General features: G+C 49.0%; 1 protein-coding gene across 3 annotated transcripts in view; it reads left to right on the top strand.

Annotated features, from left to right (window-relative positions):
- LOC144152339 (trafficking kinesin-binding protein milt-like) overlaps nt 1-24,243 on the top strand; it is a 41,649-nt gene that overhangs the window by 6,788 nt on the left and 10,618 nt on the right. For 2 of the 3 annotated variants that reach the window (XM_077683607.1, XM_077683606.1), the window contains 9 exons: nt 3,217-3,508; nt 5,266-5,344; nt 6,744-6,822; nt 8,767-8,897; nt 11,381-11,700; nt 14,020-14,097; nt 20,343-20,482; nt 21,481-21,615; nt 23,959-24,055. In XM_077683607.1, coding sequence (XP_077539733.1) covers nt 3,243-3,508; nt 5,266-5,344; nt 6,744-6,822; nt 8,767-8,897; nt 11,381-11,700; nt 14,020-14,097; nt 20,343-20,482; nt 21,481-21,615; nt 23,959-24,055 — 1,325 coding nt within the window. In that variant the 5' untranslated portion in view covers nt 3,217-3,242. The remainder of the gene's footprint in view (nt 1-3,216; nt 3,509-5,265; nt 5,345-6,743; nt 6,823-8,766; nt 8,898-11,380; nt 11,701-14,019; nt 14,098-20,342; nt 20,483-21,480; nt 21,616-23,958; nt 24,056-24,243) is intronic. The other variant, XM_077683605.1, reaches the window with a different exon arrangement.

Here is a 24,243-nt window from a genome sequence, read left to right on the forward strand (position 1 = left end):
TTGTCTATTGTTCCTCCAGAAATGACTAATTATCTGTAATTATCTTGGGAACTAATTGACTTACTCAAAAAATAATGGCATATTCGAAATCAGTGAGAAAGAAGCAGCCAGACTGACAAGTTTCACAGAGTTTACTTAAAAATTTCTCCCACCTCCCCTCGCGGGAACCCGTGTGTAGATGCAACGCATAGGGGGTCCCGTTGTTGTTTCCGTTAGGTTGATTCTCCCATCGCGTGAAATGTGCCGTGAACCCCCTGCCGCGGCTATGATGCAACACAATCCAACACAATCCACTTTAATCCAATCCAATCCAATCCAATGACCCTCGCGAGAGTGTGTTCGCTATCGGGGAGGAGAGGGGGTGAGCGGCGGAGAGCGCAGCATGCGCGGCGAGGAGAATGGGGGAGGGGTGTGGACGGACAACGACAATGCCGTATGGAGGGACAAGGCGAGTGAATGAGATGCCGTCGCATCTAAAATTAAAGGAATCTGTTTTAAGAGCAGTGTCCCCTTTAACCGTGTGAGTAGTTTCAAGTCTTTCACAACTTCATCTATTTGAACAAAAAAATGTTAATAACCGCTATAACATCTCCGCTATAACATCTATAACATGCAATGCGAAGGCAAGATAACCACTGGTCATTAAAGGTAACAGAGTGGATCCCTAGAGAAGGCAAGCATTGTAGGGGGCGGCAGAAAGTTAGATGGGTAGATGAGATCAAGTTTGCGGGGATAAATTGGTCACAGTTGGCACAGGACCGAGGTAATTGGAGAATAATGGGAGAGGCCTTTGCCCTGCAGTGAGCGTAGATAGGCTGGTGATGATGATGATGATAACATCTCGTGGGCCTTGTGGCATTTTTGCTGCCATCTGGTAAAAAAAGAAAAAAAGCAAAGTTGCAAACCTACCAACCGCCTCCTACTTCTGGCATACTTCAGCAGACAACCTTCCGAGGTTTTGACCTCGGAAAGTTGTCCTCAGCCTTGGATGAACCCAGCCTCATTATGCGAGGTGAAATTGAGGTGACTTCAGATGGTGCGACCTGATAATTGATTGGAATTGGAGAGGGTGATTCCAATTTTGCCAGGAAAATTTGAGGTTGAACGGGATCGGAGTAAAAGCTGAGTTTATGGGAACTAAAAGCTAAGTTCGTAGGGACGTTCAAAGTAGACTCAATTGCTTTTACACCTGTAAACTTTCAACCACTGTCTTCATGCACATCACAGAACAACGGGACGTACAGAAGGGACACAGACACAGCTCTGTGCCTGCGTCTCTTCCTTATGTCTTGTTGCTGTGTGCTGAGCATGAGTGATGTCAAAATAGCCACTTTTCAAGTAAGTAAAATAAACACTTTTCAAGTAACCTTTTCATTTCATTTCACATGGTGAACATATTCTTCAACTCTTCCCTTGGCGCACCTATTAAAATTAATCGTCAGTGATTGATAATTTTAGTTCATACGTAGGTTTGAACTGCTTCTAATGAAAGAAAGCCATCTCGTGGATAGTTCAGGAAAGGCTCGTTCAGAGTCAGTTTATGCCATGAAATTTTAAATTTTGATGCAGATTTGTAGCTACTGAAGTGTGGGAAGCGAGGAAACTGCAAGTGCTTGTGCTAATGGTAGCATTGGTTGCTGAGGTTTTTTTGTTATTATTATTATTTCTGAAGCATTTGTTGGCACTAAGCTTCCCCACATAGCTAGGGCACAGTAAGGGCTAATTTTTTTCTTTTGAACTGTTGCGCGCAGGTAATCCTTTTTCGAAGAGGGAACGTTGAAATGGGAAGCTACAAAACCCTTTTTTCAGAATTTCTTTTCTCACGTCTTCTTGTTTGTAAGCAGTATTCAACGCTTGTTGCCGCTGGAAGAAAGCATTGGATTATCTGCATTTCAGTATCATAACTGCATTTTGCGGGAGAAAAAAATTTTAGACACCCAAAAAATGGTCGTTTTCTCGTAGAAGGAAAGAGTTGAAGAAATGGTCCTGCAAATTTTATATGCAAATTGTGCAGTGTAGGCCAGAATTTTCATTAGTAATAACACTTAGTGGGTGACATTCAACTGTGTGGGCTCGAGGTTAAGGTAAAGTTGAGTTTGAGGCGAGGTTGAGGGGAAGTGTGTGGTCTTCAGCACATGCTGGTGTGAGCTCGCCTAACTGGTAAGGTTGAGGTGGGCTGTGAGGTTATTGCTCTAGTTTTCAGGTGCTAATCGTCAGTTATCGCGTTGAACATTGCAGGACTTCCTGTTTGGTGGTTTTCGATTCTGCCTTCTTGCAATGTTAAACCGTCAACTAACTAACCCTACAACAACACCCAGTCTCGAGCCAGTTCTCCCAGTGATGTCACTTAGTCACCTAGCTCTTTTCTCCCCACTGGGCAGCAGTTGTACGGACAAATTAAACTCGGCGCCATTTTTTTAGCCCTGCCAACAGCTGTGGTGTAGTGTGCGAGCCAGAGCCTCGCTTCCCATGTCCCAGCAAGGGGCGTCTTTTGGGGCTCTTCACACATAACATTGTCGCTTTTTTTCTTTATTATGATCATATTCGCGTTCCGTTGCAGCCACTTGTACAGTGCTTTTAGTAACGTCGTACTCGATCCTGACATATTTTAACCACTGACAAACTTGGTTTGACCGCCGTAAGCACCTAGATACTAGCTCTGGCGGGGTAGATCTGGTTGAGATCTAGCAATGGCTGGGCTGGGTTGTGTCTTGGCAGCAGCAGGCAGCCCAAGGAGGAGCAGTGTCTTCTCTCTCTTCTTGGGCACCCACCGCAATGGCTCCATGGCTAAGGCATTGTGCTGCTGCACCCATGGACGTGGGTTCAATTCCAATCATGGTGGTCGCTTGTCAGATGGAGTTGAAAAATGAAAATGCGAGTGTGTTCGAGATTTTTGGGACACACGTTGAGGATTCTGAGGTTGTTGAAATGAATCCGGAGCCCTCTGCCACGGTTCACCTCATGGGGGAGGTGTGGCTTCGAAGTATTAAGCCCCGTAATCTGAAATCTATGGCACCCAGCCTTGAGGCAGTTTTCCCAGTGATGCCGCCTACCCTGCTGTTTCCTCTGCAAGGTGTGGCAGCGGAAGTTCTCTTGACAAACCAAACTCGGTGCCACTCTTTTAGCCGTGGTGGCAGCTCTGGTGTGAAGTGGCTTGCTGGTTCCTCAGTTGTACTGTTGGGTGTGCCTCCCCTCTCCCTTTCCCCCTCCTTGCAGTGGTGTCTGGTGAGCGGGTGAGCCAAATGACGCGGACGTACAGCGATCCGGAGGCCCTGACGCGGCTTCTGGAGGAGAAGGAGCGCGACCTGGAGCTGGCCGCCCACATTGGCCAGGGCCTGCTGCGTGACAAGCGGGAGCTGGCCGGGAGGGCGGACGCCCTGGAGGCGGAGCTGCTGCAGGCCCAGGAGGCCCTCACCCAGCTGCGCCACGAGCTGGCCCTCAAGGCCTCCCTCCTGCAGGTGTACACCGCCCACGAGGAGCAGGAGGCCGCCCTGCCCTCGCCCCATGGGTGAGCGCTGCTGCTGCTTCCATGGCAGGAGTGATGCACGTGTAGGAGGACTGACTTAAATCGATCACAATCTGTGAGGGTGGTGCCAATGAGCACCAAGAGAGGGCGCGACAGGACGGCACGATCATCATCATTAGGACTGAGCAAAGACTGGGAGGAGGGGATTGTAAGGAAGGCTAGGTCGGGTGCAACGAAAGTAAAAGGGTTAGTCGGTCAGATGTGTCTGCCTCGGTTGAGTTGCTGAGTGTTGAACTGTAACAAATCATTCAATTTATTGTTCTTTGTTGTGCTACAAAACGTACATAAGGAAGGCACTGTTTGCCAGGGAGCACTGCACCTCTCTTGGCAGTTTGTTCTTCCACTTCTCGATGGGTGAGACCTCATCATTTGTCGCACTGCCACTCGACAAGAGGCGGAGGACACGTATTCACTCCTGGCCAGGGCAGCCCTTCGGATTGATTCGCACTCGGCACTCACTGCTTCGGACGTCATACATTTTGTGGGAAGTCCACACGGATCTCGGCTCGTGATGTGGCATGCAGCTGATGTGAGGAGGTCCGCTCAGCTCAGCTCATGAGGTCACGCGCAGCTCGGGTGAGGTCCTGTCTGGACGGAGGGAATCTCGGTGAAGTACGTGGAATTGGTTGACTGACTGTGTGAGTGATCGCACGTTGGCCCCTCCCAGGGCAGCTTTCCAGTCTGAGGAGAGCACTGCAGGTGCCGAGCTCAAGCAGTTGCTCTCATCTCCAGTGCCAGCCCGCACAGGCATGGAGGTGCAGGCCTTATGAGGCAAGAGTCGGCTTGATATGTGGGAAATCCGGCTTCCCGCATAAAGTAGCCAATGGTGTAGTGAGAATTAAAGTAATGTAATTGAGTTGAAAAAAAAATCCTTCGAGTACATTTGGAGTCTGGGTTCAAGGACTAGCCTGCCAGCCATGTGCCACACACTCGCGAGGCAAGCTTGACAAGGCCGACAGAGCCAAGAAAGCCATACAGCAGGAGGGAAATGTGTGTATCTTAGTGGCAGAAACAGTTGCAAGAGCGGGCAATGTTGGCTCTTGTAGCTCTACGCCTTTTCGTGCCTCTTGAGTTGCTTTGATCTTATCACCAGGTGTCAGCAGCGTTCGTTTTCAAGGCATCGCACACAGTGTGATAGAACACTTTGCCACGAGAGATCAGAATCTGATAACAGCGAGAAAAAAATAAGAGCAAGCCTTATGTGCTCTTCTCGGATTGCAAACTAACAAAGAAAACAAGCGCAGGCGAGCGCTGTCGGTAAAGTTCATGAGATAAGCTGAGCAAGAGAAAAAGAAGCAGGAGAAGGCAAGAACAAAGGCAAGCTGGCTGGCAGCAGAAAGGGAACGAACGACTGTGTACAAAGTGCTAAAAGGAAAGGGAGGCGGAGAGGGGAGGGGACAAGCAACGGAACGGGGTAACATGGCATCGAGGCACTGATAGCAGAGACGAGTTTTCAATGGTGGGAGGCATCATTGGGGAAAGGAAAACAGGGAACGAGAGCGAGGAAAGGAGTGTGAAATGTCGGAATGACGCTGGTTTCTCACCCACCGTGGGCATTTCCACTTTCATGTGAGCCATTGTACGGAGCGGACCACGTGTACTCTTGCATTGTAAAACCGGGTTACTAAATGCACCGCCCCTATGGGGAGTTTGGTTAGACTGCAGTGATCTGTCATAAGAAGCGGGTCGTCGCACAGTCAAGATATGTACCATCGGGCTTCCGCTGTCTCTATTTCCAGGGATGAGGATGTCCCTGTGAGCACGCTGACCCGAAAGATCCAGGAGTTGGAGGAGGAGAACAGCCAACTGAAAGCCGAGGTGAGAGCCGTGGCGAGTCTTGAAACTGCTCTGGGTTGTGCTCTGAACATTAGGGCGGCACGTGGTTGTGTGTTCCCACTAAGAGCGCTGCAAGAATGTGGAAATTGTGCGACCATTTAATCTTAAAGCGAAAGCTTTCTTGGTGGGATGGGTGGAGTTCTGTCGGGAAACTAATGCATTTCCCCATAGACGGGTTGGTCGACTGAAAAGATGAGATGAGATCTCTGAGATCTCTGGACACAGAGCGCTTGTGTGAAACTGAGCTTCCATTGTGTTACTTGAAAATGGTTACTTGAAAATTTCAAAAAGAATGGTTCTAGATAAGATAATAGACGCATTGATCATGAACAAGGCCAGGATCTTTATCTCGTGAATCACGTATCAGTGTGCATTTGGATCTTTGGCGATCGAAGGTTGGATGCACTTTTAGGTTTTGCGCTTCTGTCAACTTTGTTTAGGAATGGACGGTAAAGTTTTTGCTAGTTTAATGGCAGCATGTATGCGGTCCACTTGTTTAGTTTGTTGCCTTTATTTCCAGTAGGTTGCAGGCTGTTCATTTTTTACACATTATGTTTGTGGCTAGAGGGAGGACTTGTGTTGCAAATGCTTCAGCTTCAGCCAGGTAAACAGAGGTCGGGCAATTGTACCGCTGGTGGGGTGATGCGAAGACCAGTGGGCCATTTGTATTGGCCATCAAGCTAAGTAAGCTGCTTTTCTTTTTTCATCACTGCATTCAGAGTTCTTGGAAAAATGAGTTGTAGCTGTGGTAGTGCGGCATTCAAAATTGTGTGATTTCCTTTTTTGTTGCACTGTGGCAACTTCCTTTGTTTGAACAGTCAGGATTTGTACTAACTCGAGAAAATTTTTTACCCCTCACTGTGAAGAAAAACCGTTTTGGCGAGCACGTTCATGCTGAACTGAGGAGATTTTCATGATTCATACACGATTCCTTTGTATGCCAGTCACAGTGCCGAGAACTAAGTGCTTGTAGCGATGGCCGTGGAGTGCCTTGGCGAGACGCATCCAAGGTTCCATCTGTGCGACAACCAGAAAAAAAAAGTGACGAGAAAAAAGGAAAATCTTGTGGCAGTGCCACACTGTCCTGGCAAGGGAATCCAGGTTTTGTTTTTGAAATGGCACTAACAAAATGTGGCAAAGATAAAAGTAGTTGGCAGGTTTCACCATGTCGACAACCTGACACCAAGGGATCTCTATGCAGCCAGGCCTTGTGACATCCCTTCGATACTTGGGTTGATTTGAAAGGCCCGTCTTCTTTTGCCTGGTTCTTGTTGCAGCTGACACTGTGCTGCCTCTGTCATAGTGGCCAGTGCACTTATGCAGGGGCCTTATCTTTGCCTTATCCTGGCCTCCCGTCTGTTCCCCCCCCTCCCCCGTGCAGTCCCAGAGCCAGATCAGCCACCTAGAGGAAGAGGAGAAGAAGGAGATGCAGCTCATCCGGGACTGCGTCCGGCAACTCTGTAAGTGCCGCTGGAGAACACCAAATCGGGTTGGCCTTGGCCCCAGCAAAGTAAACACGCCCCATCTCCGCCTGCCCAGTGCATACTGCATGTGCTACTGGACAGTGAAGGACGGGGAGATGTACCAATCTTGGTTATTTTAAGTGCAGAGCACTTTAGGGGCTCGCCTTGTCATCATAGCGCACTCGCTGGACCCAAGTAGAGTTGGTGTTCCATTGTAGCCACTGTCGTCACAGCGTAACCCAGAAGCTTTGAAAGCCAAGCAGTTTATACAGTCATAAGCATTCAAAACTCGTGAACCGCAGGTGCTTGTCATACATCTCCCCGTTGTTTAGCACAAAGAAAAGTGCAGGTACATTTGAGTCAAAATATACGTAATTCACCGGCAGCACCCGCGTTCATTTAGTTAGGAACGCTCGTTGGGCTGGTTCTTACGATAGTAAGCGAAAAAGGGGGGCAGTGCAATGCCGGCACGTGTGGTAGGAAAAGCAAGCACAAAAAGAACAGAAGTCCCGCTGGCGCAGTTTCAGGCAGGGGGCACACACGCACTGCGAAGGTGGGAAATTTGAAATGCGTTGGGTGGCAGCAGTGAGCGGATAACGGCGGTACAGCCCATTATGGCGAATCACTGAACTGCACTTACGGCAGCTTTCACATTGAGTGGAACAGCTTTAATTTTTGCACCTTGGGGTGGGTTTTAGATCCAAATCTTATTTCCTTGATGTTGGCCATCAAGTGTGTGCTGAAATGCCTGCGATAGAGAATTGATGTTATGATAGTCTCTTCTAAGTAGACTCACTCATAATTTCTTTGGCATGTTTTTTGGTCCTGGTTCTTTATGTTCCCTGGCCTAATTTTTTTCTAGGCTGCTGCTCAGAAATTTTATTCTAATTGTTTTTTTATGATACATGCAACACGTGTTGTTTCAAATGGCAAACATTTCACGGCTTTTGTGAACAACACTGACAAACTGTGTTCTTAGCCAGCCTAAATATGGGCTCTCTTTAGAAGCAAAGCCAAGTGCTATCAGTGGCACCGTGGACGTCCTTGTTTTGTGCAGGGAAGAAATGAGTCTTGTTCAGGGACTCAACATTAAAGTAAAATTCAACCGTACAAGCAAATTAAATGTTCCACTGCAGACTGAGCATAATGAGCATGGCTGTACAGCAGAATCATTTGTTCAACCAGAGCAGCTGCTAAGACCACTTTAATAAATTAGCCTTTGCTAGGAGGCTTTGCTGGCCAAGTCTTGATCATGCATCCAATATTCGTCCTACCAGCAAACTATGCAGATTGGCTGTTGCAGCTCCCAAGAAAGCACCTGGCAACTTTAGACAGTGCGTGTAGTTGCACCCAATAGCTCGTGAAGGTGCAGACTCAGCTTCCTGTAAAAATAATGGATTCAACACCCAATACACACATCCTTGAATGCCTGTTGCAGCCAACAACATACACATACGGCGCGGCTCAAAGCATCACTGATGTGACTGACCTGCTTCGACATTTAGCTGCAGTCATCGAAGCACAGTTGGTGAGGTGTCACTCTTGCAGTGGTCCTGGGCTTGCGGCCAGTTCAGTAAATGAGTGCCTTCCACTTTGTAGGGCCTGATGTCCTGCATAGCGTGTTGTGTGTTGCTCCGACAAGGGAGCATACACCATATCTATGTCTCTTGGGATGGTGATATCATTGCTACCAGCATCCATGAGAAGAGAACCCCATCACAGCAATTCTAGAAGGGTAGGCACTGTGACTGGACGTCCGAGTAGATGGGGAGGTCGTTGTAGTAAAGCTGGATATCTTACCAAATCCATGTGGTTCCCCCTGTCGGTGAGTACGTTAAGGCTTTGTAGAGGTAAGCCATATCTTCTTTAATAGCTCTGGCATGAGTGGAAGAGGTGTCAAATAACCACAAGGCTCTAACCTCCTCCCCCTCGGTGTCGCAGCGGACGCGACGCGGGAGTCGAGCCACCTGCAGGAGGAGCTGTGCCGGCGGACGGAAGTGAACCTGCGGCAGCAGCAGGAGATCCTCACCCTCACCGCCCAGCTCTCCGACATGCAGCGATACGCTCAGTCGGTGAGTGGCACAATCGCTGGCTGGGACTCGCTTTTTGGCTCTTTACGGTGCGCTCAGTCTGCTCAGTTCCTGTGTGTTTCTCGCAGTAGGATCCCAAGGAGCCTTTGGGCCACAGCACCCGAAAGTTTTTGTAGCGGGAAAGTAACTTGGGCTCACACACCGGCATGTGGCCTGCCGCAGCAGTTCAGCGGCTGGTGCATTGTGCTGTAGAGCCCGAGGATGCGAGCGCAGTGCCAGCCATGGAGGTCATTTCTCTGGTGGAGACCAACAAAATGGCTGACGATTACTGTACACACTAATGCGAAATTTGTGCACAATGCGAACTGCAATCTTCTCGGTCATGGCGCGTAACTACTGCATCTCGGGAAGTGATCACGTGATCTGTGAACGCATGGGAGCGTCGCTTTGGTATAGCTTCGGCGCATAAAGCCCCCCCCCCCCTTTTTTTTTTCTCAATATGTGCGCTGGCATATCAGCAGAAAAGACGGTCCACTTGCAGTGTACCATGTTATCATTATTCAATAATGTGGTTTATTTCAAAATTTTGTGTGCCACTTGACAGGCAGGACACGATAAAAATGAATGCTTTTTTACATAAGTCAGGTCCCATTACATCAACTTCGAAGGGAGTGGGGGTGAATAGCTCAATGTATTGCAAATTCAATATACCAAATTTTGCCAATACTGGCTAAAGAATTCATTGTTTTAAAATGTGGTGCGAGAATTAAAACTGTAGCCAAGCCAAATCATGGCAGGAGAAATCGGCACTGTGTCACAGGTGCACACTGTGTTGGCAGTGCTGCTGGTGTACCCTTGATGAGAGGAGCGGAGTGCAGAAGTATTTGGTAGCCTCGCCAAAAAGATTTGTAAACAAGGTCTGCATCTGACACAACAACTGGGCCAAACTCACAGCACTGTACTGGCTGAGGCCAGTTTGTACTGGGGTAGCGAAACAGAAATTTGGTTGCCAAACATTCAAAAGCTCCTGCAAGGGAAATAACAAATACTTGGAGTTTGACAAGACCATGGAAACAAAAAAAGGTTGTCGTTGTTGTCTGGCAGAAAGCAGCTGAAACTTTGACACAAAACGAAAGACAAGAAAAAACAGGAGATGGGATAGTTGTTAGTCAGCACCGTGTCCTGTTTTTTCTTGTCTTCCGTTTTGTGTCAAGTTTGAGCTGCTTTCCACAAGAAAACGTACCAACTAGCACAGATCAGAGCCATCCTACAGGTCTTTATTGGTAGCAAACTGTCAGCTCGCTCCGACGCCATCGCAGAAATCTCTCCGTCGAGAAGCGGGAACGGCCGGCCACGGGGCTCTTAACCTCTCAACATCTCCGGGGCTGCCCCCCGAAGGCGCGGAGAACGACCACAATTTACGGCCACGGCCGCGCCGCGAGGACCCGAGCTTTTCAAAACCACGAACGCGCCCCTGGCTCGCAGGGAGACGCCAGACGCAACGCGGGTGTTTATGTTCGCACTCTCTCTCCATCTTACGTGTGCGTGCTGTTCGCCCAGAGAGTCGCCCCACGCCTGTGCACCGCGTCAGACGTTTTCTCCCCGTGCTCCTCTGTCCTGATCCAGTGTAACCTCAGTTTTTCTCTATAATTAAACCTTTTAAATTCTCAAACCCTAGTTTCTTCCATTCGATCTTCATTCGAGCCACGACCTAGCTCACACAAACAGTAGCAAACAACCACCACAAGTGTGCTTACTGAACAGCTTCTTGGTCTTCTTCTTCTTTTTCTTCTTCCTTTTTTCTTATTTTTCTCACCAAAGTTTAATTTTGCAGGATATCTATCCTGTGCTCAACGACCCCTAATACCAGCGTTGCAAAAAGTTGCAGTGCCAAGAAAATGTGCACCCCTGGCTTCAAGGGGTGCTGGTTATTCTTCGATATATCCTACATCCCGGTTGATCAGAGTTTAATATATAGACACTCAGTGGTCGTACGCTTTTACGAGAAATTTCCAGAAACCTTTGGGACTAGTGCGAGCAGCGCCATTTGGAAACAGCCGGGTGCAGTACGAACAAGTCTTTTTTGTGATAACAGCGTAAAAGACAATGGACGAAGCACTCGTGCCATATCACACGTTCGCTCTCCCTGTTGCACTGAGCCCTGTGTTTGCAGTCCTCTCCGTGAGACGGGCTTACGTGACAACCCCTTTTCAAACCCATCGCACACAGGAGAAGGCTGCGCCTTGTGGCTCTCAGGTCGCACGGGACATTGCCACTTCGTGCATCTGGCTTTAACCGTGTCACACCGAGCCAGTGAGCATTCAGTTTCAGTTGCGCACTTTTGGGATCATCATCGCGCCATGCGTGTGGTTTTCGATCCGCATTTGAGCGGAGTGCAATAGGCTGTGTTTCCACTAGCGTGTGCGTTGTGCCCGCAGCGGATTTTTTTAGTCCGCTGTCACGTGGTGTTCTGATCTGCGTTTGGATGGAGTGTGACTGTCTGGTGTGACGTGTTGTGACCGCAGTTGCGTGAGGAGGCGGACGAGTTGCGGGCCCAGCTGGCCGTGAGCCGCGGACTGCAGGAGCAGCAGTCGGAAGAGCTCCTGGAGGCCCGTTCGCGCTACCTGGACCTCAAGGAGGCCTTCCTGGAGCTGCAGGCACAGCTGCGGCAGCGCTCCTTCGAGGAGTGCGTCGACCCCCGGCAGGCCGCCCTCTGGGGCAAGGGCCCGGCCGCCAACAGCAACAGCAACAGCGGGCCGCCTTCCCTGGCCTCCGAGCTGCAGGCCTCGCTGCTGGAGCAGGGCGACCACGGACACGTCGGGGGAGGACCCGACGGACCACCACCGTCAGTTGCCCCCTCTCTCTCTTCCTGTCTGCGCTCTTCCCGCCGGGGGGACTTGAAGGGTTGCCGCAGATTCCGGCACCTGATGAAGTCGTTACTCACTGAAATTGTCTGGTTCATTGATTGACTCTCATTGCCTGATTGAAGTGATGTACTCAGTTGTTTTGTCGGGCATTGACCAACCTCCCTCAGTATTTACCGTGCAAGCGCAACATTTGCACCAGTGTCGATTACGGTGTGCATCATGGACGCAGCAATGCCACTGCCGTAAAACTCCCAGCTGAGTCGATTTGCCCGCACTGCCCCCGGTATTTCTCATGCTGCTGCATTCAGCCACTTGTTTTGGAGGCTTGCCATTGATCGCTAGTCGATTTGTGCCCGAACGAGCCCATTTGTGGGACACGTTTGCTTTGTTCAGTCATTTTTTCGGTGCGTGACTGCAGTGAAGTGTCTCATTGTTGCAAGTCTGAGCTGCTGATAAGGAAAATCTGGGTCAGAAATTGCCTAACTAAAGGGAGCAAAGGACCGGTTGTTGTCAAGAGATTGGCATTTATGCAAGAAAGAGTGCTAATAATGAGAATGTAAGTTTAGAGTGAGGCACTTAAGCTTTTTATGAATGTGACCCCCCCTGTGTAATCAGCGCTGCGCATATATGCTAAACGCACCTTTAATTTAGTGTTTTTGGTGTAAATTTTGTTCTCCGTAAATAGCTTGAACACCCAAGCTGTCTTGCATCACTGTCGAGAGGCCTGTATTGTATAACTGTACGGGTACACAATATATTAGAATGCAATTCAGCAAAATGGAACCTAGTTCTTTTTGTTAACATCATTGTAATGTACTCCTACGACAACACTTAAATGTCATCTCAGTGCTTCACATTTGGTGAGAAATGCTCTTGTGAAATGTCCCGTGCATGTGTGGAGAGTAGGGGTGTGCAAATAGTCGTCATGGTTTCTAAGTGAATACACAACAAATAATAGCTTTGTTCTAGTATACTTGCAAACTGAAGGGAATATTTAGCAATGTTCTACAAGAGAACGAAAGCTTACAACTTAGCAAGCATGCTTCAGTAACTAGCCTGTATAAAAACAAAAGAATCATTTAAAAAGTTTTGACAAATTTTCTTGTAGCATAAAACAAACACAAACGAGCTATCCTGCTGCCTTTACATCTATTCATGATATCAACAGGTATATTTTGTATGTGGGCAACTCTGATCTCACGTGGTGACCTCAACCACAAGTTCTTTAGTATTAGTGTATGGAGAGTGTGTGAGTAAAACAATTCCCTTCATAAAAAAAACCATCAGCATAAAAACTTGGAAGAAAACACAAGAAATTAGCCTGGTTTATAAACCCTCACCGGCATGCCCAAGCGAGGAAGTATCATTCCTGTGTTACAATCCTAGGCTGAACTCGCGGATCCCATTTTTGGTGCCAACGACATGTGAAATTTATTTTTAAAATAAATTAAAAAAAAGCACTTGCTTTCACGTATCCCCATGTGCGCACAAGACTCAAGTTCAGCGAAGGCCTATTGATGCCTAATATAAACCGTGAAAAAAGAACAGCAGAAACCCGTTTTCCCGCGCGCGAGCGCCGGGTTTCGTCGGCAGCGTACGGCAGTCATCCATGTCACGTGCCACGCGGAGGTGCGAGAGCAAGGTGCGGGGAGAACTTGCGCTGAGCGGACCCAATCCGGAGGCGGCGGCACGAGCAAGTGCAAGGTGACCCTCCCTTCCCTTCCAGAGCCGACCAAACTTTGTCAGCCGTTAGCCGACCGAGCCGATCGCCTAACCATTCGGGACCCAAGGAAGATGGGAATGCTAGGGAGGTCTTGATAATAAACCAACACCCGTGAGGATTCCTGATGTTTGGCTTTTTCCCTTGCTTGCTTCCCATCTCGGCACTGTATCCCCAGCTTCCAAGTTGGGATCGTTGTCCAAGTGTGGCATGCACCACAAAAACGTATAGAAAGAATTCAGACCAAAATTGGCACCATTGCCTGGTAGCAAGCGTGCATGGTTGACCAACTGGCCACACCCTCAGCCTCGCCAGGATTGTGTTGTCAACACCTGTTTGTCAAGACGGCCTTGTTTGCGAGCATGAAGCCAAACTAGTTCTTATTCTTCTGTATGTCTAATATGGAAAAGGAGGAACATTACAGGAGGAGGAGGAACATCAGTGGGAAAGGTATTTTCTCGTTGCAGCTCTGGCACCGCGGTACTATTGTTTTGCTATTTATCCGCAGCTACTCTGTGGCTAATGTGTGCATCATCCATCACCTGTGCCTCATCTTTTTTCCCGCTTTTGCGTGCAGCTTCCGCCCTGCCTGCAGTCCCTGGTCCCAGTCAGAGGAGTCCGAGGAGTCTGACTGCAACGACGACAGTCAATACTCGTGAGTACGCCCCCCCTGTGGCCCTTTTGCCCATTGCGCTGTGATGGGAGTTGACAGCCAGTAGGTATCGCGGTAGCACACTGCTACCGTGGTCGGGAAGAAGTTTGTGGGAATAAAAGCAGGTCTTTTTCAAGGACCAAGGCTCTTGTGTGAAAAGGGGCAACAAAGCAGTGGGGGCAGGGAAGAATGAGAGAGACTTCATTGTTGAGACAGCGGATTGGGGGGGTGCCTCAACCCAGATAGCCAAAGCAACCTGTAGTGACCATGGTGTCAGAGGTAAAGCTTTTAGCTTTGCTTCTATGTGCCTGATGCATTCGCCGTCTACTAACTAGTTGACGGTATTCTGTGCAATTACGAATTTGGAGTGGAGGAAGAAAACGATGGTTAAGATAGCGCTGAGTGGAGCGGAGTAATTGGCGGGGAGGTCTGGTTAGGTAGGCCACAGTAATACCCCTGTTACACGGGCGCTTCAACGGCTGTTAATTAAAGAAAATGGCAGTTGTCCTTAATGGCTGTTAAGCAGAGTTAGCAGCGCAAGCACTGTTGGAAACCCAATGGCGATTGACCCCAATGGAGCTCGCCAGTCTTCATTCCAACGGTGCTTGGGTCCATTCTATTGGCAGATAGGCAAGAGGGCTGCCCCCAACAACAATGTGTCCCCGCTGCAGGCAAGCGCGCTCCTGCAAAAACGCTTCGTGCAGACACCGTTGCACTCATCAAGGTCCTGCCACTAGTTAGTTAAATTAACAAATGTGTTAACATTTCCTAATTAACTTGTGGCAGGACAGTGGTGCCAGGGTTAGTGCAAGCGACGGATCGTGAAATGGGATGCTTCACCATGTGGAAATCACCAGAAACGCAGCTAAAGTGAACTTTTAAGGCACTTTAGCTGCAAACTTCTAGCTCCCTAGAATAACAGTGGAATCTCGGTCATACGAATCTCAAGGGGCGGCAAAAATATTCGTGTCACCCAAAAATTCGTATCATCAGAAAACGAGAAGAAATGGAAACGTGCCGCGCATGCGACAGGCGGCGGCAACATGGCGTCGGCTCTTGCCGTGAAGAGGTGCAAGCAGCTTCAGCGACCGCTTCTAAACGCTTAATGAGGGTCGAATTTTTTTTTTTTTTTAACCCTTTGCGGTCCAAAACTTTTACCCACTTTCCGGTCGTTCCGGTCCGAAACTATTTCACTAGTTTGAGGCACCACGAAAGAAAACGACAACTGTGGGAAATTAACTTGGCGGTTGTTTATTTCGTCAGTTCCTCTTTGTCCCCAAGTTATTTAGCGATACTTGGGCAGTGTGTGGAAGCGTTCAAAGCACTCTCCTGGGTGCAGTCCGGGATTATTTCTGCAGGTTTTGCAGAAGAACACTGTTTCCCTCCTGCCCCCTTTTGTTTTCCGGTCACTGCAAACAGCGCAGTCCTTGCTGCTTCGGCCAGGGATCTTGTAGATGAAATGGGGCTTTCCATCCAGCCTTTGTTCGCAATCCAATCTTGCAGATGGGCCCCGCTTCCCAGCGCGAGCCCTTACGTCACCAATCAGCTGCTCTATCAGGTTCCTCCGGTACTGGAGGTGTCGCTGCTCTTTCTCTCCCTGCTTCAGGAGCTGCAGTCTCATCAAAATGAAGCTGTTCACTATCGAAACTTCCAGAAGCCAAAAAAAAAGCTTCCTCCACCATTTCATTGACTTCCGGGAAAATGCATAACTTGCACAGTAATGATCGGCCCTGTCCACTGCACCCATGTTTTCAGTGTAGTCGCATATCACCACAGGCTTCTTCAGTGTCAGTGTTTTTCCTCCAGCTATCTTCCTTGTCACTTCTTTCGTAGACGCATTGTGGGCTGAGCTTAGCATTGTCACTTGACGCTTATCCCGCCAGGCAAGTGCCATGTACGAGTTTCCTCTGCGATAAGCCGTCACTTCACCTTTTTTCATCTTTTTTTTGAGCTGCTGCGGCATTTGTTTTCGATTTGTCATCACAGTCCCAGTTAGCAAAATACTGTGCGAAAGTAACTCTTCCGCAAGCATTGGGGACGTATAAAATCTATCCGTATACAGATGATAGCCACTGCCCGGTGTAGCTTGCTCCACTTTCTCCAGCAGGTGGAGCACAATCCTGCATGTGAAGGGAAGCTCGGGACGGCAGAGGCTATCAGTTGTTGTGCTGCCGTAGTATGGTTCAAAGGCCGAAATGTAGCCTGTTTGGCAGTCAGCCAGTGCATAAACGCGCATGCCCCATTTTGTTGGCTTCTGTGGATTGTAGCACTTGAATGAGACTCGGCCTTTGAAGCCGACAGTACTTTCATCTACGCAAATTTTGGGGCCGGCGTTGAAATGCTCTCTGCATTTAGCATCTATGTAGCTCACAACATCCCTGATCTTGCTTCCACGAGTTGGTGGACCTGAAGAGGTATGTGGGCTTGGTGCAACGTGCAGCATCCAAAATATTTGAAGAAATCTTTTTCGTTGGAAAACGTGTGGGAAAAAAGGCATCTTCTTGAGGAGGTCGTTGCTAAAGTATTCCTTCAGCTCCGGTTTGGGGTTCAAGGCCATGTTTACTATAACCCCTAGGAAGGCTTTGAATTCTTCCACGCGCACATCTTCCCAGTCCTTCCAAATCGAGTACTGCGGAAGAACACCGGCACTCGAGATTTTATCACGGGCGTAGCGGTTTGTTTCGCGCACTATTTGCTCAATCAGCTGGTCGGTGAAGAACAACTGAAAGTAGTCCAACTCGCACTTTACATTGGAAGAGCTTACTTGAGATCCCGGGTTCGTCACAGTGAAGGGAAGAGGGTCAAAATCTGGTAAATTATCCAAGTAGGCTGTCCAGTCGGTTCCACGTGGTCCTGTGTTGTTCTGGTTGTTGCCACCGTCTTTACCGTCCTCGTCTTCTTCCTCGCTGGCTTCTGTAGAATCACTTTCTTCGGTATCCGATGGAGCCACATAGTTGTCTTCGTCACTAAAATCGTCTTCGCTTTCGCTAAAAGCTTCAGAATTACCGCCGTAGAAGGCACTCGGTGAGAAGGCGGCCATTTCGCTGCAAGCGGTGCCGAATCTGAGCTGCGCGCCCCTTGAAACATCGAAGAGTTCAACCGCGTAAGCTGCGCCATCTGGTGAAAAAAAACAAAGCTGAAATCAAGGCAGTTCTTGCCTTTTATAAGAGGTGGCGCCACATGCACAGTAAAAAAAAATGCGCGCGCAATTCAACCAGGAGAAAGCGTGTCGGGAAGTGCCCGACAGCGGACCGGTGCGGCTGTGTTGTGTTGTCGGGCGGGGCCCGACAATGGACCGCAAAGGGTTAAACTTTCCCTGGTGGTCAAATTAGAGTTCAACCGCGTAAGCTGCGCCATCTGGTGAAAAAAAACAAAGCTGAAATCAAGGCAGTTCTTGCCTTTTATAAGAGGTGGCGCCACATGCACAGTAAAAAAAAATGCGCGCGCAATTCAACCAGGAGAAAGCGTGTCGGGAAGTGCCCGACAGCGGACCGGTGCGGCTGTGTTGTGTTGTCGGGCGGGGCCCGACAATGGACCGCAAAGGGTTACAAAATGTCTAAAGTCAGGATTAAATCGTAAAAAATTATCAGGAACAGTATTTTGGGGTCAGCATCACTTAGAACTGAAAAATGTACAATAGTATTTCAGAGTGTGGTATTCCTTGAAACACGGGTCTATGCACAGTGCCTTATCGCAGTCTGCATGCATAAAGTGCGTGTCTGAAAATGAGCTGTCTTCTTCCGAAGAAAGACTGTCTTGCGACTCATACTCGGTGAAAGGAGCAAACTCAGAGTCAGAAGAGTCATCGCGGTCAGTGTCATCAGAGCGGGCAGTTCGTTGGGCCATATCGCCGCTTTGCCATGCATCTGAAGAACTTGAAGGCAACCCAGTAAACGAGGAGAGCGAGAATAACTCATGCGCGCCAGTGATAAACAAGCTAATAGCAGCGCCAATATAGATATAAATCAACTTCCACCGCCCCCGCAACGGAGTCTCCGATTAGGTTACTTCAGTTCCAAGCAAGGAGGGCAAGAATACCTAGTGAGCGTGGGTAATAAACAAGATAAGAGCAGCGTCAATATAGATCGAAATCAACTTCCGCCGCCCCTGATAGCGAGCGCCGATCAAGTTTCGCGTGCCTCCGATGCGATCACGTGGCGAAACTGAAACCACGAAACGCGTTGACACGTACAGACGCCGTAACGCGCCTCAGCCAGAGGGTTCTGTTTTTTACCGCCAGAAGGTAGCACAATCAAATTTCAAACACTTCTCGTAAGTCCCAGGAGGTGGCAGCACCTCCCAGGGAGCATGCATCGTTAATATGGCGCGAAATTTCAAACGGATGCTCGAAATCGTACCCATACGGCAAAGACCTTGCGGGACGGAAAACCGCCGCAGTACACGTACGGCAAAAACCCTCAAAGGGTTAAACCGCATGCGATTCATGCACGTCGGTGTCACGCCCGCGTCGACGATTTCGCCCCCATGTCAGATTCTACCTTGCTCGGAAAATGACGCGCGACGCGCGTGGCAGTGGGAGGAGCCTGCCGACTTGCACCAATGGGGAGGCGTGCTCTTCATGCACTCTGGGCAGCCCGCTGGCCCCGCCGGAGATGTTTAGGCTTACCACAGTGGCGGATATTTGATTGGCGCTTTCCCTAGCCACACGGACAAATGCTTTAATGTGTCGTTTTCGCCCACATTATCAGCTCCTTTACTGTACAAGCGACTTCATTTGTTCCTTAAGTGACATCTTAAAGAGCGTCGGCCGCACCACTTCACGGCCGGTGACGCCACCATGTTGCTGCCGCTTGCCGCGCGCAGCATGCGGGTGGTATTCGCGGCAGCGTCAGCGCGCCTGTGGCGTGCGCGGCGTGTTTTCGTGAGCAGAAAACGCTCCATGCGGTTCACGCTTCAACATAATCGACGCGCAGGTGGCGCAGGCCATGGCGCAGGCAACACGGCAAGGCGACAACAGGGTAGCTAGGTCGCGGGGCATAGAGGGAAGCGAGGAATGCGCAGAAGGCAAAATGGCGAGGGTATTCACCGTCAGAAATGAGGGAACGCTTGATTCCCGTGGTTTATTCAAAAAGTATAATACAAAAAAAGGGAGCTATAGGCACCCGAGCTGCAGCCAGCGGAAACGGAAGGTACAGAAAGAGATTGTAGCGGGATAAAAGAAGGGAGGAAGAAAGACCAGGCGTCGAGAGGGCGAAACGTTCTGTTCGTTCATAGCAGCACCTCTCCTGCCGCTATTGTAAACACCCCACAAGGAGGATTACCATCATTCGGGGGAGGACTAATCCTTTTGTGGCCACGCGCAACCAGGGCCGCAAGGCCGCGTCAACACTCCCGCCTCCCGTCCATGCCGTAGTCGTCTGCTCGCGGCTCGCGTGTTCGTATCATCCGCACTGGAGTGATAAATGCGTACGAATCATCCGGATTTTTTTACATTGCATACAATGCATTTTTGCCAGGGAATTTTGAAAATTCGTATCAGTTGAATTCGTATCACCGAGATTCCACTGTACTTTTAGAATAGAATACTGTATAACTCTTCTAGGGCACCTTAACGCAGCCATTTAACGCCATGGATCGGATTGGATGGGCTAAGTGAGGTTCTCCTGTACCGTTTCAAAAGCTTGTTGCAAGGAGTGAAAGAAATATACTGTGCAGCACGCAGTGCAGAAAATAATTAGAGAAAAAAAATTGTTTTTGGAGTTGACGAGGTAAAATTTCAAAAGTCGCGAGATAATTTATCCGAATGGAGCTGAACAGGGGAATTGTTCAGTTCCCACGGCTGTTACGGCACTCAACTGCCGTTTGCGTTGCCAGCCGTTGCAAGTGCCCGTGTAACAGGGTATAACTTCGCACATTAAAAACTTGGGGTGAATTGGTGGACTGGCAATGGCCGAGCCACTTGCGAGACAGTAAGTGCCTTGCTGCCAAATGGGTCTGGCGTGTAAGAAGCCGGCGTAAATCGATATTGCGGATGAGACAGACTCTGCATTCACACAAGGCTAACACAGTGAGGGAAGAAAACAGCCTGCGTTTTGCAAGCCTTTCAGCGATCGCAAAGTGAGGAAAAAGACAAAGGGCATGTAACAGACTTGTGCAGGTAGAGGAAGTAGATGTCCAATTTCTAACGTGCACTTGGGCTTCGGGCGACGCAAATGTTGGACGATACGAGTGGAGATTCTGCAGTGCACTCGGTGGGTGCCGTGATGTTCCCCCCCTTCCCGTTGCAGCTCCCTGAGCAGCCTAGGCCTGAGCCCCGGCAAGGAGCGCCGGGGGGCCCCCTCGTGCCGGCGCCTGCTGCCCGGCCTGTGGGGCCCCGCACGCCCCTTCCGCTTCTCCGACAAGCTGCTTGTGGTGAAGCCCCTCGAGGGTGAGGCTGCTCTGCTGCTCTACCGGTCTCTCTCTCTTAGGGAGCACTCGCGGTCGGTCGCGTCCACTGCTGCGCATCATCATCGACTGCCTCCGCGCACTCGCAGACTTCGAAAAAAGGAAAGAAGGACCTTGTAGTAGCACAGGAAAAGCAGAGAGCAAAGGTGAAACTGATTAAGCTAGCGCAAAACAAGGGAGCTAAACTAGCCTCAGGAGAGCAATGCGAATGGAGAACGTGGGCGTTCTTTCATTGAAGTTCTGCTCGCAAGAAACAAAATGCGTTCCGAGGCGTTTTAGTTGGCTTGTACGTGCCTGCTACATCTGTCTAACTTGAGGTCGGTACACCTGCCTTTTCACGGGGGCATTTTCTCTGGAAGGAGATTTCTGGTTGCTGTGCGTTTGGGTGAATACGGGAAGTTTCGGGGTTGTGAGTACCAAAGTGTCAAGAAGGTTGTTCCAACCCGTACGTCAGTGTTCCTTGCAGCTGTACAGTTGTTAATAGAAGGGCTGCTAATGTCATCCGGGCATACCAGTTTGTTTGACCCAAACACAAGAGGCGGGGATAGGACTGGCTACATGCCCGCTAAGTTTCCGAACCTTCAGTGTCTTAGTGTCATGTCTCAGTAAGTCTGCTTTTGCTGGGTCAGCTGCTCTTGGGCAGCTTCACATCACGTTCTGGGTCATTTGTTAGAGCCAAGGTCACACGCTTCCTGCAGCACTGTAAAGCGCACTTGATGCCTTCAAATTTGCTCTGCAAATTCCTGCTTACTGTGTGCTACCGGACTGGCAAATTGCACCAGTGCTGAGAAGAGTAAAGACAAAGTGCTAGGAGAGCACTGGCAACTTTATTTTGCTCGATGAGCGCAACACCAAGTTTCGCTAGCATTTGTATCAGCTTTTGCTAGCATTTAAATCAAAACATGATTTTTTTTTTTTTTTTTAAGCGTGTGGTACGAGTCCCAGCACCCTTGCCTGCTTCTGTGTTGCCCCCCCTTGCAGGATCGGAGACCCTGAAGCAGTGGCAGCGGCTAGCGACGCCCGGGCTAGGTGACCTCTTCGAGGACCAGGGGTCGGGGGTCAGGCTCAAGGGTGGCCTCCCCGTGCAGCCCCCTCTGGAGAACCCCCCGCCGCAAGGTCTGCCCCCCCCCCCCCCCCCCCTTCCTCTCTTTCTCTCCCTTTTTCTCACTTCGTTCTCTGCTAATGCTGACTTGTTGCCCTTCTGGCTTGCGCATAACCCTTACTGGCAAACTGCTGACTGTCCTCGTTCTCATGATTCTGCTACCCGTATTGTGAGGTGCTGATGAAAAAAGTAGTTGTGCCAAAAGAAGCTGCTTAGCTTCTTCAGTCCCCGAATTCTGCACAGTTTCGGGGCAGTGCGCCATTTCTGTACGACTGAAGTTCCCGTAACCTCCTGATCGGCACACCTGAGGCCCACAAAGACCATAACACTGGCAGCCAAGCAGCTTAAACTTGGTGGGTGCTGGCACCTTGAAGAGGCCCGTTACTCGCGTCTGTTCATGGGAGGGTGTAGCAGTTTGTCTTGGCTCCATGACGGTCTCTGCTGTGGTGCGAGAAAGTTTCAAAATGAATAGGTACCAAATAATGAAACCGTAAGTAGGTCCTCTACGTAGTCGATTTCTTAGCTTTGTCCAGTGTTGACAGAGGTGCGCAGCAGCTGACTAGCAGGTAGGCTATTGCCATGGGAGCCATGTAATAAGACGTGCTGGATTTCGTCTGATTGCAAGGTCAGGATTTTTAAAGACAATTTGGGCTACTTAAACGCGAAAGTGTCGCTGTCTCTCGATTCATCCTTCTGGCCAAAAGTTGAAAAAGAATACTGGAAAGAGGTTTATATTGGCAAAATTTTTCCAAACCACCAAGTCAACAACATTTGTAGTGAAGTGAGTAGATATGCGGCAAATTTTTTATTGGGTGCAACAAGCGGAAACCACATTTTTACATGTACGAAAGGTGCGGTTATGCACAGGGCACCATTGCAAAAGGTCAGTGCCAGCATAAACAAGCTGTGACAATTCGTACCTGCAATAATTTGTAGTTCGGTTTAGTGCTGAATATGTGCAAATGTTAGTGCCACTACTTAAAACAATAAAAAAGTGTTTGACTGGCCTTCAAAGCTGGGCCAGAAAAGAGGCCAGAAAGCTGGTTAGTTGTTGCTGCCTCCGTGCTTACTTCAGAAAGAAAAAAAAGAAACTGTTATGTTCTGCTGAACCTGGAATAGCGACTCAAGAGTTGGAACGAACAAGAGTTGGAACGAACGAAAAAATATGTTTGCTAGCATGGACCTAACCTTGCAAGATTTGGTGACTGTTTTCCAGACTACTGTATCTGCCAAGCACACAGTGTGCTAAAAAACGAAAGCAGCATCTGTTTATGTCGACTCTTCCATTTGTGAAGGTGTACACTGTAGTGTGCTTGCTTTTGTGTTTAATGCGTTACGCACAGGCAAAACAAAGTGCAGCCTAAGAGACGCCAGGAGAGGGGACAAGTGCTGCGATCGGAAACTATTTTCCTCTTTTACCTTAATTACTATCGGTGGTGGCCTTGTTTGAGGGAGCTGTTGATATTGCTGATAAACAAGTTCTCAGCAAATTAATGTTTGGCAATTGCAGCAAGGGGTAAAGAATTCAGTAGGTTAATAAAATAAACCCCTGTGGTGCTGATCCAATGAGGATAGAGTGAAAAAAAGAAATAAAGGTAGCAGTTTGGAATTGTCAGCAAAATGCATGCTGATTAACAGGCAGGTCATTTCATTGTTTCGTTCTATCATCACTATGCTAAAGGAAGACGATGCACTCGGGCATTCCCCAATGAAATCGATGACAAGTCACAGCTGCATCTTTAACACTACGCACACTGCGCATTCGTTGGGCTTTTCTTGGAGGTATAGCTATGGTGAAAATTGGGGAAGTTCATTTCTGGTGTACAATTTGCATATTTGGACAGTTGATGATGCGGCAAGTTGTGTGCGACGTCATGGGGTTACACTTTCTGCGTACTTGCGAATTAGTACTTGCTTCGTCTGCCAATCCTCTCGACAGGTTGTTCTGGGAGTGTCTGCGAGGCAGTACCACTGTCTTGTCATTGTTTTTAATCAAGTCAAGAAGTGAATCTCACAAGCGATCCTTTTATTTTCTTTTAAGCTCTACCTGCAATCTGGTTGATCTGATTAGTTTTGTTACTCGTGTTGATGTTAGACAAACTCACGAAACAGGCCTGCGAAATGTGAGCATTGTGCAGTGTTTGAGCTTGGAACAGGCAAGAGGTGTGGACAGAACAAAATTCTGAAAAAGTGGGACCAAAAGAATTTCTTACTGCACACCCTTGCTTGCCGCTTTCGAGGGAGCCTTGCTTTTACTTCAGTGTTGGTTCGTTGGGAACATCCTCTGCAAACAAGCCCTCGTTTTGCAGCAGACATCAGCATGCTACAATAATGGGGTTGATGGCCTTTCTTTGCAGATGATGCAGACCCTGAGGCTGAGCTGGATGCTGATGTGGCCCACGGTCATGTGGTGGGAAAAGCTGCTGCGGGAGTTCCAGACGGAGTGGCACTACGGTGAGTGGTGCTCCCTGTTCTTTCATTGGCATTTATTTGTTAGATGTGAATGTGGGACTTCAACAGAAACAGGGGGAAGGGGAAGAAGTAGCATTGCTGCTGTAATGGCTCACACTGTCTGCATGTACACAAATCTGTCTCTCAAAAAAAAAAAAAAAAAAAAGAAGGAAGAAAGAAGAACCATTTGT

Source organism: Haemaphysalis longicornis, unplaced genomic scaffold (assembly GCF_048455015.1).
Source record: "Haemaphysalis longicornis isolate Haplotype H1 unplaced genomic scaffold, Haemaphysalis longicornis Haplotype H1 scaffold_9, whole genome shotgun sequence".
Taxonomy (NCBI): Eukaryota; Metazoa; Arthropoda; class Arachnida; order Ixodida; family Ixodidae; genus Haemaphysalis; species Haemaphysalis longicornis.